The sequence below is a fragment of the Nicrophorus vespilloides genome, unplaced genomic scaffold (assembly GCF_001412225.1).
Source record: "Nicrophorus vespilloides isolate i.1.1-1 unplaced genomic scaffold, Nicve_v1.0, whole genome shotgun sequence".
Classification (NCBI taxonomy): Eukaryota; Metazoa; Arthropoda; class Insecta; order Coleoptera; family Silphidae; genus Nicrophorus; species Nicrophorus vespilloides.
Window position 1 is genome coordinate 17573 of NW_017095865.1, and position 14656 is coordinate 32228.

The following is a 14656-nucleotide window of genomic DNA, read 5'->3' on the forward strand; positions in this document are numbered from 1 at the left end:
TAAAAGCGTTGCAGCTCGAAGTTACCTGAGTTTAAGAAACTATGCATTTGTTTGAATAATTTGGATTTGGGTGGTAGAATGTCAAATTCCAAGTTTTCAAGTAATTTTCAGTAATTTCATTGATGTTATTTACAAATCAAAGTAACCTAAATTGAAGAAACTTTCCATATATTTTTTTTTTAAATAATTTTGTTTTGCGTTTATGGAATATAAAATTACAGTCGTTTATCAGCGATATGATTCATTAAATAACATTGAAAATCCACTATAATTATCTAAGTACACGTAGATAACAAAAGAACAACGATTGAAACGCAATGCCAACTAATGTGATTGTAACGTGACATTAGTATCATGCATAAACTTTAGTGTTGTATTTGACCTGATTATAAACACTAATTTGTAGCTTTTTCGGTTTCGCATTTATAAAAGTATCAATTTTTATGTACGTAAAGGAAAAAAAAAAGGAACGTGACTTTTCCTGGCAATGCGGCGCGGCGGTGACTTATCGCAACACGAAACTTTTGCGGGTAGATAAAAATGGAATGAAGTCATTCGTTTATTGCACCTTCTGGTTGGATCGAATTCACGTTTCGTGTGAACGCTTATCATCTAATCAATGTTGACTCTTGTGAGTCATCTTTTCGATTAGTTTCTTCTGGAATTGAAGTTTTGTGTAGATTAAAATTTGCAATGTTTCCTTTTACGTCATTATTTCATAAACATCTTTTTCAGTTAGTTTAATCGAAAGTTCTCTATTAAATGTTTACTTTATAAAAGATTTTTCTTGTTTTCATATTGAAAATGCAAATATCTGGTGAAGTCTCTGTGCAGAATTCACCAATTAGCAAACTCGACCTAAAACCAGTTTCTTCGTAGGTTATTACCATCGATGCAAGTTCATCAGCTTAGCGGATTCGCTTAGTTTCGTAACCTCACGTATATTCTGATTGTGGAAGCAAATTATGTAACTTTGGCAGGCTTTAAGTTTTTATTGTTGATACAATGTAATGTGTGTTGTAAAATTATTTCAATTTGTAGACATTTTTTTCAAAATTTGTCCCAACTTTATTACTCAATTTTATAAGATTTTTGTAATTTAATTTAGCAAACGGATTCTTTAGAAATCTTGATTTATTTTCAGTGATTTCTCGATTTCAAATTAAAGACGAATTCTTCAAAAAATTAACGTTAACTTTTGGCTTTAAATATTCAATATATACACGAATTCTTCTAAATACGACAGTTATTTTAAACGTTTTCTTAATTTCAATTTTCAGACGAATTCTTCAGAAATTCACGTTAACTTTTGGCTATTATTTTAAATGATTTCTTCATTTAAATTTGCAGACGAATTCTTCGGAAATTGACGTTAACTTTTATGTTTTTATTGTTACTTTGATTATTTTTTTTAAACAAATTTAAATTAATACTCGTGTAATTAAAGATATAACGATGTGTGTTCATATCTGTACAAAAGAGACCTTGAATTTGTTATCTCCGGTTATTGTCATTGGTGTTTGGTTACGCGTTAAGAAATGTTTCGTAATTTTTTTCAATTGTGTAAGAAAAATCGTGACTTTCCTGGCTTTCTGTTTGTGCGAGTCGAATGAGTAATTTGCAACTTGAAAATTTTCGTTGTTGGATGATGTGAAATTACCTTTTTTGCGTCAAAATTTTCCATTTTTATCAGGAAAAATGTTATCATTTATTACGTGGATTTTTGTTGACCTTTGGTACTGTTCAAACTATAAAATTTGTTTAGTGATTTTCATGAAAAAAACTATAGAATTTATGAAGATTTCTTAATGAAAGTTATCAATACTAAAAGAAACCATAAAATCTACCTTTACTTGACACTTGAAATTTACGTTATTGCAACTATTGGAAATTCAAGTTTAACGTAAATTTCGTCAATCGAATAAATTTTGTTAATTATTCAACAAAAATGTTAATTAAGAGAAAAAAAATACCAACGAACTTCTCGTCTCGAGGTTTCTCTCAAATTTGTTTTTCCATGCATCTTGATCCGAAGAAACAACGCGTTTTGCATGGACCACACAGCGCTTACGTAACTTCGAGAATTGAACCCGAAAACCAGTTACAAAGACAAACACCGAAAACCACAATTAAATTAAACTTTGATCCGCATAAATCTCATTTTCTCTTTGTACTTTTCATAAAATCTTGATTATCGCAGGTAATAACAACAAGTTTCGAAGGTTAATGCATTTTGTTTCTGCAGACGTAACGCACTACTCGACCTTGGGCCACTTAATAAAAATTATAAAAGAATACGTGAAAACATATTGAAATATTGTTGTTGTTTTTTATAAATTGTATACTGAACTTTGCGCAATGTCTGACTTGAAAAACCAGTGAAATTTGTGAAAAATCCAAGAACGAATCGCTTAAAAAGTGATTTCGAATTTGTTGTCGTTAAATATTGTTAATTGCAAACGAGTTTCTTGTTGTTGTTGCTGCTTCAATTTGATTGCAAATTATCGTATTGTCTTCATTTAATATTGGTAATCAATTCCGGGTTGTTTTATTTAAAAACTCAAGGATGTTTGCAAAGTGTTTAAGTGTTAATTCTTATTTTTTAAATGATATTTTCTTAAAGTTATCTACAAGAATTTCTATTTGATTCCGTGATTTCATTGATTATCGAGAAAACTTGAATTTGTTGAGCAAGTTTAGGAAACTATTTTGACTATTGAATTCCTGAAATTAATTGAATAACTTAATTTTCTTCCATGGTTTTCTTCAATGTTTATCAACTTTGTATACTGAATTCATAACTGTGATTCATCAACAACTTGCATTGATAAGATGAAATGCAACAAATCCTTCATACTCATCATCACGAAGTCCATTCAATTATACAACTTATTCCAATTAAAGCATCAATATTATCGTCGCATGAAGATAGTATTCTGAACCGATGATTCATTGCGCTCAATAGAATGGAATTCGTTCGTACTTGACCATAATTGAAGCTGTGCATTGTAATGATTACTTTCTCAAGGGTATTTCGTGTCATTTGCAGACGAATTCAGCAGAAATTAACATCAATTTTCGTTCTTTTTGCAGACTAAATCTTCATAAATTATCATCAATTTTTCACATGATTTTTGTCTATTATTTTGAACAATTGTTCAATTTCAATGTTGTACACATAAATTTTTCTTATTTTGTACAATTTTACAAGTTTTCTTTAGGAATTGATATGAAAAAAATCAACAAGACACTTTCTTTATATCTGCGTGAAATGCAACTCTCTCTCTTTTGTTTTACGAGCAGCGTCATCGTCTCTATCCTTGGGCTATTTCTAAAGACGAGGTTCTTCTCCGCTCATGAGCGAATTACATTTTTAATTTACTCTTTCTCACCTCTTCCTTCCAATTACGCGTCAAAATGCGCGCATTTTTATTTGAAGGTATTTAAAGAATCAGCGTAAACAATCTGCTTTCTTTCTTTTTATCGTTTTTTGTTGGAAACTGTCTGAAAACCGATTTGTTTCTCTGCGTATTTTTAACTTTCAATTCATGTATCATGCTGATATTTGGGTTAAATTTAACTTTAAGCGTTTTTTTCAGTTCGGCTTCTATATATGAAAATCGAATGTTCAAATATTCAAATTTGGTAGACTTTCTTAAACCATATTTAAGCGTGTCGATGGAATGTTAATTGTAATTGCATAATACAATTATTCATTGTAAGCAAATGTAAGCTAAGTTTTCTATATGTATTTCGTTTCATAACAATGGAGGAAAAACATGCGTTCCGAAACCGTTAATTTTCTAATTTCCTTTCCGTCTGTTGCATTCCAATTCCCTTTAAGTCCGTTGCATTGGCGGTACAAACGTAAATACAGTAATTACACACGTAAATTATGATGTTTTGTAACAAAGAGAGAGGAAAGAAATATTGATAATTGTTATTGGATACCTGCTGCGGTCAGGAAATGGGAAGTAGTCCAACTGTTTATTATTGCAGTCTCGTGCAGTTTCCTCCAACTGTTTATGGTTTAAAACTTTGTTTCAGTTGCAACTGGAAATCTTTTTGAAAGTGAAATTGTAGTAGAAAGAAACGAAATCTGTGCATTTGCATTCAGATTGATGAAACCAGAGTTTGTCTTTGGAGACGTGAGAATATAACGATGGTTGTCTTCCCTTCGTGTTTTTTTTGTTGTTGTTGTAATTGAAGACAATTAAATCCCCTCGATGAACGTGGACGCGGAGGACCAATCCACGTTCATTCGATTAACGCAATTAACGCTCAAACGTTCCCTCGTCTACGGGGTCAAAGCTTCTCCATTGAATCATCAATTTAGTGGTGACTACAAAAAAAAGGGGGTTAATTATGTGGCACTTTTGTTGTCCTTTGATTCTTTCCTCTTTGGACAAATCTTTTATACTTTATTGTGAGATAATTCTGCCATGTATACTTGATACTTGACAAGTTAATTGTAAATTGTTTTTGATGTTTTATGAGAGATCTTGATTCATTTCTGTATTATTTTTTTTTGTTGCAGACTTTGGGTGCTAAGAGTAACGAGAGCACCAGCCGCAAGGATCGCGTCGAAGATGCCGGCCACTGCATCTGGTACGGGCAATGCCACGAGGACAAAGGGGGGAAGCAGCAGAATTGCCTTTACAATGGAACCGCTAAGATCCTGGACAACGATGGTCAGCAGATCTTGGCCAAATGGTGTCCCCATCTCCTGGAGGACGACGGTACCGGGGTGAAGACGTGCTGCGACACGGCGCAGCTCCGCACGATGGATGCGAACATCCCGTTGGCCGGGAACTTCCTGAAGAGATGCCCTTCGTGCTTCAAGAACTTCGTGCGACACCTCTGCGCCTTGACCTGTGCAAAGAACCAGTCGCTCTTCTTGGATCCCATCGAGGTGAACCAAACCGACAAAAGTAAGACTTATTTCCTACATATAATTGAAGCAATAGTCTATTATAATTCTTCATTCTATAAATGTTATTATTAACTATTTTGTTTTGTTTTCAGATGTTACTTATATCACCGGAGTGGACTTTTACATCCACAACGATTACTTGCAAGGAACGTTCGATTCCTGCAAGCAGGTCAGCGTTCCGAGCACCGGCCAACTGGCCTTGGATCTGATGTGCGGCGGCTGGGGTTCTGCCAAGTGCACGGCCACCAGGTGGTTCGATTACCTGGGCGAAGCGGACGGCAATCCATTCGTTCCATTCCAGATCAACTACAAGAACACCTCTTCGCCGGTAGCAATCTACGTTCCACTGAACCCTCTAATCACCCCGTGCAGCAAAGGCGAAGGCGTAAGATATCAGAAAAAAACGATAAAATACAATCTAATCTTCCACATGTTTTACAGAAAAATCCAGCGTGCGCTTGCATGGATTGCGAGGAGAGTTGCCCCGTCCCGAAACCGCCGCCCCCAGCGGAAGGACCCTTCCTGATCGGCGGCTACGACGGATACGCCGTCGTCATGACAATCGTATTCGTCGTCGGATCCGTCCTCTTCATCACGGCGAACGTCCTCAGCAACAACAGATGTTCGAGTAAGCAAAAACGAAACTGTTTGTTTTATTTATTTTTTTCTTCAAGAGTGTGAACTAATCGACGACACGAGGGTTTTCTGTATTTTGATCTGATTTTGACGCACGTGTCTTTAAAAACGAGTCCAATAACCGATGGTTTGAGAGTATTTTACACCTTTCTTGAGGGGGAGAGTTTATTTATTTTACATAATTATTTTTTTGAGCTTTCTTTTGATTGCTTCTCTCACACGGGAGGAGCGCAACGCATAACACACTGTTTGATGATTTTCTCTTTTATTTATTTTTTTTTTTGATTTACAATTATTTTATATATTTTTGTTTTTGTGGTCATGTTTTTCTTGGAGCAGGTTCGATTTTGGTACAAAAGAACGTGCAAGAAGTCGAACTGTTGGCTATCTACAGACACAACCAAGGTATTACACGAATTCGAGCGAAAGAAAACGTTCATATCAACAAAAAAAAATAGAAAGAATTGTGGGAATGATCTGGGTTTTGAAAATCGCGTAAAGACTTTATCTGTTCCAAGTAGATATTATAACTCTTTCTGTATTCTCAATTTCTCATTCTCTCTCTCTATGTGACATAGAAATATCGTTGTCCAGTCTCGACGCCGAAAAGCTGCGAATCCTCCTTAAAATACCATTAACAATGACAACTTCTCAATTAATGCCTTCTTTGATTAATCGTATTCGTTTTAATCCTTTGTTTTTCTCTCTCTCTCTCTCTCTAAATAATGCACGGAACCTCTGATTGTTATATTTCTATTGATTTATTTAATTGTACGATTTTACAGACATGAAAGAATGTACACTAAAGTCGCTCTGTTTTTTTTTCTCTCTCTTTTTTTTTGGTTTTGGGGGTTTTGGTTTTACAGTGGCTGGACTAATCCGTGGGCGTGGTACTGACGAAGTTGGTAGGCGATTGGCCGGTATGGATCGATCCTCATCACACACCGCCCTTGGCGACGGCGAGGACAGCCCCCTGCAGCAGTCCAAAAGATCCAGTATGTTAACAAACAAAAAAACAACCCTAAAAACAAAATCGCTATATTATTCGTTTCACCTTAAACTAATCAACGTGTCTCTCGTCCAACGCTGTCTAAAAAAATATATTTAATTGAATAGTTAATCCAATGATCAAGCTGCTTTTAATTGAAGAAAAAACAAAATTTTAATTAATTAAAAGAAAATTCATAAAATTTTAATAATTTCAAGAAAGTTATAACTTTTTAATTGGATTTTCTTGTTCTTTCTATACCTGTAATCATAGTCTAATCTGTAGTTGTTTAAACATTTACTCTTAACTGTGTGTGCTTTTCGCTAGTTAGATGTATTTCGCTTTGCTAGATAAATATTGCTTCAGCTTTTCACGTATTTTGTCGTGCAGCTTTTCGTTGTATCATCAGCAGGACCTGGACGAACCATTCCGAACCGCACTAATCCGATTTCGTTCGATTTTCCTCCTTCAGGCGTAACTTCCGAGACCGACCATGAGCTGGACACGCACTCGATCAACAAAATGCCGGGAGAATACGACGTCGTCTCGTCTTCTTTCCTCGAGAAGCTCGGAGCCAACACCGACACGTACCTGCAGCGCTTCTTCGAGAGATGGGGCGTCTACTGCGCGTCCCGTCCCTGGTTCGTCCTCTTCCTCGGAGCATGCCTCGTGATTGCCCTGGGACACGGCATCAAGTACCTGAAGGTGACCACGGATCCGGTTGAGCTGTGGGCGTCGCCGTCGTCACGATCGAGAGTCGAAAGGGAGATCTTCGATTCGCACTTTGAGCCTTTCTACAGGAACGAGCAGATTATCATAAGGGCTGTAGGTCTGCAGCCTGTCGTACATGAAACCTCAATTGGTGAGCTGAAGTTCGGCCCAGTCTTCAACGAAACCTTTTTGAGAGCAGTTTTCGATCTTCAAGAGAAAATTAAACGTAAGTTTATATCAAATGATTAAGAATCTTTAACTATTGAATGTATTTTTTTAAAAATTAGTAATTGGAGCCAATACTGGACATAGTTTGGATAAAATTTGCTTCGCTCCGCTGCGCAACAAAGATACGAAGGATACGGATGTCACGCAGTGCGCCATCCAAAGCGTTTGGGGTTACTTCCAAGATGATGTGGATACCTTCGAGGAAACGGATGAGGACGAAAACGGATTCGTCGTGAATTACCTGGATCGCTTCATCACCTGCACTCAGTAATTATACAAATTTCCATCGTTAAAGATCGTATTCTCAATGTATTTCTTGTAGGAATCCTTTCAATCCGGACTGTCTGGGTCAGTACGGAGGACCTGTGGATCCGGCCATCGCCTTCGGAGGTTTCCTGAAGCCCGGAGAACATCTGAGCAAGCATTCGCAATACAAAGATTCAACGGCCATTATCCTCACGTTCTTGGTTAACAATTATCATAACAAAACTAAACTGTCGCCAGCTATGGAATGGGAGTCGGATTTCGTTAAATTCATGAAGAATTATACGGAGCACGGGAAGCCCGAATTCATGGATATCGCTTTCACCACGGAGAGATCCATCGAGGATGAATTAGATCGCGAGAGCCAGTCTGATGTGTTGACCATACTTATTTCATACGTGATCATGTTCGCCTACATCGCCGTTTCTCTTGGTCAACTGAACAAGTGCAATCGCGTCTTGATTGATAGCAAAGTTACCTTGGGTTTAGGCGGTGTGGTCATTGTCTTAGCCTCAGTGATCTCATCAGTCGGTATTTTCGGGTTCTTTGGACTCCCGGCGACCCTGATCATCATCGAAGTTATACCGTTCTTAGTGCTGGCAGTCGGCGTGGATAACATCTTCATATTAGTGCAGACTCATCAGAGGGAGCTGAGGAAACCGAACGAGACGCACGCGGAGCACATCGGAAGAATCCTAGGACAGGTCGGTCCTTCGATGCTGTTAACCAGCGTCTCCGAATGCTGCTGCTTCTTCCTGGGAAGCTTATCCGACATGCCCGCCGTTCGAGCGTTCGCCCTGTACGCAGGAATGGCTCTGCTCTTCGATTTCCTTCTGCAAATCACCTGCTTCGTCGGTCTCCTATCGCTGGACACGCAGAGACAAGTCAACAACAAATTCGACATCTGCTGTTGCATACAAGGTAAAAAGAACTCGGACGAAGGGGCGCAATCAGAAGGATTGCTGTACAGCTTCTTCAAAGAGATTTACGTTCCTTTCCTGATGAACAAGTACGTCAGAACGGGCGTGATGATCATCTTCTTCGGCTGGTTATGTTCTTCGCTCGCTGTCGCTCCGCACATAGAAATCGGTTTGGATCAGGAGCTTTCAATGCCAGAGGATAGTTTCGTGCTTAAGTACTTCAAGTTCCTGAAAGATTACTTGAGTATTGGGCCGCCAATGTACTTCGTGGTGAGCGCAGGATTGAACTACAGTCAGACGGAGCAGCAGAACATGATTTGTTCGGGGTTGTACTGCGATCTGGACTCGCTGGTAACGCAGGTCTTCGTTGCAAGTAAAATGCCCACAACCAGTTACATCTCCAAACCTAGCAACAGTTGGATCGATGATTACTTTGATTGGTCGAGCATACCGAGCTGCTGCAAATACGATACGTCGACGGGAGGCTTCTGCCCGCACGAATCCACGTCAAATAAATGCGATAGATGCATGATAACCACGGAGAAGAACTCGAGACCGAATGCCACCGGTTTCGAGAAGTACGTGTCCTTCTTCCTTCAAGATAATCCGGACGCGACGTGCGCCAAGGGTGGGCACGCTGCTTATGGCCAGGGCGTGGATTACGCGACCAACTCCACCACAGGATTATCCACGGTCGGCGCTTCGTACTTCATGGCCTATCACTCGATACTGAAAACGTCCGAGGATTATTACGAGAGCATGCGGGCTGCTCGCACCATCAGCAAGAACATCACGGACACGATTAACGGGAAGCTGCAGAAGATGGGCGTCAAGGAGAGCGTCGAGGTGTTCCCGTATTCGGTGTTCTACGTGTTTTACGAGCAGTATTTGACCATGTGGCCGGACACGCTGCAGAGCATGGGAATAAGTCTGCTCGCCATCTTCGTGTGCACTTTCCTGCTCATGGGTCTGGACATCTTCTCCTCCGTGGTGGTGGTCATCACTATTGCGATGATCGTCATCAACTTGGGCGGCGTCATGTACTGGTGGCACATCACCCTCAACGCTGTATCCCTGGTGAATCTCGTGATGGCCGTCGGTATCTCCGTCGAGTTCTGCTCGCATCTGGTGCACAGCTTCTCCGTGTCCGTCGCGGCCACGCGGAAGCAGCGCGCCGCCGATTGCCTCACTAGAATGGGTAGCTCAGTCTTCTCCGGGATCACGCTCACCAAATTCGGAGGCATCGTCGTCCTGGCCTTCGCGAAGAGCCAGATCTTCCAAGTCTTTTACTTCAGAATGTACTTAGGTAAGTATCGAATAACAACACGCATCGCAAACAACTTTATTAAATACAATCGCATTCACAGGTATCGTGGTACTTGGAGCCGCCCACGGATTGATCTTCCTGCCGGTCCTCCTCAGTTATATAGGTGAGTTGTACGAGTTGGTGCTGAGTTTAGGAATATTGTTGCTCTTCAGTGCAGGCTCAGTGTTGACAGTGCGCTACCTCTTCGAGCATCTTCTCATCAACCTTATATTTTGAACTATCATCAGAAGTAGAATACACGAACAAAATATAAGGGATCATTCGCAACAAGAAATCTATTTATTTTTAATTTTATTTACTATTTTTATTATTATTATTAACACGCATCCGTGGTGTTGTGTTTCTTTAACAATTCACGTACTTCGAATGATAAATATTGGGTTTACATGTTATAAATGCAAGAGCATGTTTTTTTCTTTAAAAGAAATATTTTTCCATATGTACTTGATGTGTGTGATATGATGCAGGTTCACCAATGAACAAAGAGAAACTGGCCAAGCATAGGATTATGCAGGGGGAACAGTTCCAGGAGACTTCTTTGAGCCGAGTAAGGACACTACTGACAAATATTTGCAAAGACTATTGTACATTTTTTACACACACGTTTTGATCTTCTATTTTATTCTGTCGGTTTATATTTAATTCTTTGCACACACAAAACGCAGGGTTTATTATTTATTTAGTGCTTTTCTTTGTTCGTTCCTAGTTTTCAGACTGCATGAACTTTAGTTTTCGTTTAGAAACAAATTCGTTTTCTTACGTTTTTGTATTTATTTACAGCCAATTCCATTGCATTTCAGTTTATCCTCAAATTATGGTGCATGAAAATTGTTGTATTAGTTTTGTTGTATTAAGGAATATTTTTTTTTATAACATTCAACTCAATATTTATTGAAACGGTTCTGGTTTATTGATTCAATAACAATCATTCATTCTCAAATTAAATTCAACTGTATTTAATAAATATGTTTCAACGAAGAGCGTTATTTGCCAAGTATATAGAAACTTACTACTTGACAAGTATCGCGTTGTGTGCAGCTTTAATACTAACATCTGACGCACTAATAATGTTGTTGAAAGAACCGAACAACATTGATCAAATTGTTTCCTAGGTAACAAAAGATGTTTTTACGATTAAATTCATATATTTGTTTGAGAAAACGTTTCCTAGGTAACGAGTAATTTAAAAGTTTGATTGAATTGGTTATAAATAAGAATTTTTTTTTTATAACATTCAACTCAATATTTATTGAAACGGTTCTGATTTATTGATTCAATAACAATCATTAATTCTCAAATTCAACTGTATTTAATAAATATGTTTCAACGAACAGCGTTGTTTGCCAAGTATATAGATAGTTACTTGACAAGTATTGCGTTGTGTGCAGCTTTAATACTAACATCTGACGCACTAATAATGTTGTTGAAAGAACCGAACAACATTGATCAAATTGTTTCCTAGGTAACAAAAGAAGTTTTTACGATTAAATTCATATATTTGTTTGAGAAAACGTTTCCTAGGTAAAAGTTTGATTAATTTATAACCAAAAATTAAATATTTCGTTATTGATCAACTCATTTCCTAGGTAACGAATTTATTTGATTGAATTCATATGGAACTTGATAAATTTTGTTGAAAATTTCGTTTATTGTTTCGTTCATCAGTTTGACACATGCTTCTTAACACTTGCACGGCTTAATCTTAGGATTATTATTGTTATTTTGGTTGTTGTTGTTGTTGGGTGCGCTTTTTGTTGTATATTTTTGCAACTTCTCTGACTGATCTCGACGACTTCTCTTCTTGCTTTCTAGGCGTGATGACACGAAACCGACGAAGACATCTAGTGACCAGGACATCGGCGCCCGATGACGAACCGACGCCGACGTCGCCGCTCCTGCAGCCGTCGACGTCGGCCGCGTTTCCGACGCCCAATTACGACAGTATAGTGTCAATTCCGTCGTAGGACAAAAAAAAAACCAACATCAAAACAGACAATTTAGTGCATCATTGATTATTATTAATATTATTTTTTTAATTTATATATACTTACCTCGGAACACTCACGTGTTTCCAGTTCCTTCAGCGCTCAAAACCGCCACCTCCAACAGGTTCGAACCCATCTTTCTTCACAAAAGACCAAGCGCCTAGATTAAATTGTTCGACCAAAGGTTCAACCAAAGTCATCATCCATGACTTTTCTAAACATATTCTAAACTTTTATATATAATTACTATTACAATTATATTATATATTATATTAAAATTATTATTATTTTTTTTGGATAAATCGGGCTGTGTGTATTTAAACTTTAATCACATTTTCGCACGGCGAATGCAAAAAATCATCCAAACCAAAAGTATTTTTATTTTTTATTTTCTACGAACTAAGTTTAAGCGTTAAAGTATGTGAAATTAGCACTATTTTTCCTTTACGTTTCCTTCTAAATCTAATTATTACCTAATTCATCGTGTTCATGTTGTAGTTTGCACCCTCTCTATTTCAACATTGAACATGTTTCCAACGAAAGTCGAAGAAACATGTTCAAAGTTTGAACATTTTTGTTTCGTTTTTTTTTTTAATTATATATAAATTATATTTAGTATAAATTGCATATATATATAATATATAAATTTGTCTCAATTTTGTTACGTAAATTGATGATTATTTCTTTTGTTCGAGTTATTTATTATTTTTACGCTTTTGAATCGTGTCATGTATCTCATTCCCATGGTTACTGTAGCTAAGATTTGTGTTTTTCATTTATTTTTTGGTTTTTTTTGTTTTGTGTAGCGAGAGATTAAGGTGTGCTTTGTAACAGATTTTATATGAAATTAACTCACAGGGTGTCTTAATAATAATATTGTATTAAATGGATATATCTTGTACTGTTAGGAAAGAGAAAAAAAAACATATAAAAAAAAACAAACATGAGAATTAAGTGAATAAAACGTCCGTTAAGCTTAAGTAATGAATCAAGAGATTTGATTATATTGATCGTTTACCCAAACTCTCCTTATCCAATTCACATTTGATTGATTTTCTTGGAAACTATAACAGATATAATGGATCGAAAAGATGCATATGAAAGCTGAATGTTTGGGGATTGTAGCGAGTATTCATATATTATTGTGGTTTTATCCGTTTGGCTGTAATTGGTGTTTAAAGTTGAAAAAACGTTCAAAAAAGGAGTGTTTTCACATTTTATTTGTTTTCTTGAAAACTATAATACATAGAATGGTTCGAAAAGATGCATATGAAAGTTGAATGTTTGAGGAATGTAGCGAGTATTCATATATTGTTGTGGTTTCATCCGTTTAGCTGTAATTGGCGTTCAAAGTTGAAAAAATGCTCGAAAAATCAGTGTTTTCACATTTCATTGATTTTCTATATTTGTGTTTTGATTGACCAAAGGTTAAATAAATGTATATATTAATTTCTAAGCAATTTACGAAATAATGTTGATCTTGAAACGTGTCTATCAACATCAAATATTATTAGCTTCGACTCGAAAATATTTCACGTACTAATGAGAGAGCGAGAGATAAACTCTTTGCGAATGCACTTCGCGTCGTCATTTGAAGTTACTTATGTAAATATCCTATCCGCTTGTATATGTAATTCATCTATACGATGTTTATATATTCAATAGCTTCTCTCAATCAGTGTTTTCTTCGGATGCTGGAATACATTATTGAATTCCAGCTTCGGCGTCGCTCCATATCTGAGCGACTCCCGAGACTTCTTCCATCAGCTTAAAGATCCAATACAAAATATTTGATGCGTAGCTTTGCAAAAAGAAAAAGAAAAAAACCTTTCAATTTTCAATTAAATATTTGTGAAAACCAAAAGTTATTTTATCATATACAAAATTAATTTCGAAATGTCAAAAAATGGATTTTGTAATTAGTTGTTTATGTAATTTAGAGATGTCAATATTCTAAATTTATAGTTATAGTATTTATAGTTGTCAGTTGTCAATGTAATTTTAAAACTCTCAAAGTTTGACATTAGGTGTTTGTATACATCCAAATTTGATCTACACCAAAAATATATATTTGGACTGTTACCTAAGCAATCAGTTGTTTATATAATATAGAAACGTCAAACTTTGACAGTGAATCGGTGTAATTCTTAAAGTCGTGTAAAAAGACTAAGGAAAAATGGGAACAAAAATATATAATTTAACTGTTTCCTAGGTAATCAGTTGTTTATATAACAAATGTCAAAGTTTGACAGTGAAGGTGGATCGGTGTAATTCTTGAAGTTGTGTAAAAATACGAAGGAAAAATGGGAACATAAATATATATTTGGACTGTTACCTAGGTAATCAGTTGTTTATATAACAAATGTCAAAGTTTGACAGTGAATCGGTGTAATTCTTGAAGTGGTGTAAAAAAAAACTAAGGAAAATGAGAACAAAAATATATAATTGAACTGTTACCTAGGTAATCAGTTGTTTATATAACAAACGTCAACGTTTGACAGTGATGGTGGATCGGAGTAATTCTTGAAGTCGTGTAAGAAGACGAAGGAAAAATGGAAACGAAGGAGAAGAAATGGAAAACGTAAGAAAAAGTTTTTTTTATTTTTGTAAATTTGTTGGGGGCGGCTGAATGAGTAAGTGTGTACGTGTATATACACTCACTTA

General features: G+C 36.6%; 1 protein-coding gene across 5 annotated transcripts in view; it reads left to right on the forward strand.

The window, feature by feature from the left end:
- Nucleotides 1–11988, forward strand: part of LOC108567138 (Niemann-Pick C1 protein) — a 21193-nt gene extending 9205 nt beyond the window's left edge. Inside the window, exons 3-13 of one of the 5 annotated variants that reach the window (XM_017927440.1) lie at nt 4538–4931; nt 5026–5318; nt 5375–5561; nt 5909–5974; nt 6436–6564; nt 7030–7494; nt 7556–7763; nt 7819–9986; nt 10048–10110; nt 10475–10554; nt 11820–11902. In XM_017927440.1, coding sequence (XP_017782929.1) covers nt 4538–4931; nt 5026–5318; nt 5375–5561; nt 5909–5974; nt 6436–6564; nt 7030–7494; nt 7556–7763; nt 7819–9986; nt 10048–10110; nt 10475–10554; nt 11820–11825 — 4059 coding nt within the window. In that variant the 3' untranslated portion in view covers nt 11826–11902. Of the gene's footprint in view, nt 1–4537; nt 4932–5025; nt 5319–5374; nt 5562–5908; nt 5975–6435; nt 6565–7029; nt 7495–7555; nt 7764–7818; nt 9987–10047; nt 10111–10474; nt 10555–11819 lie in introns of all 5 variants that reach the window. The other 4 variants (XM_017927432.1, XM_017927447.1, XM_017927453.1 and 1 more) reach the window with 4 other exon arrangements.
- The last annotated feature ends 2668 nt before the right edge of the window (nt 11989–14656 follow it).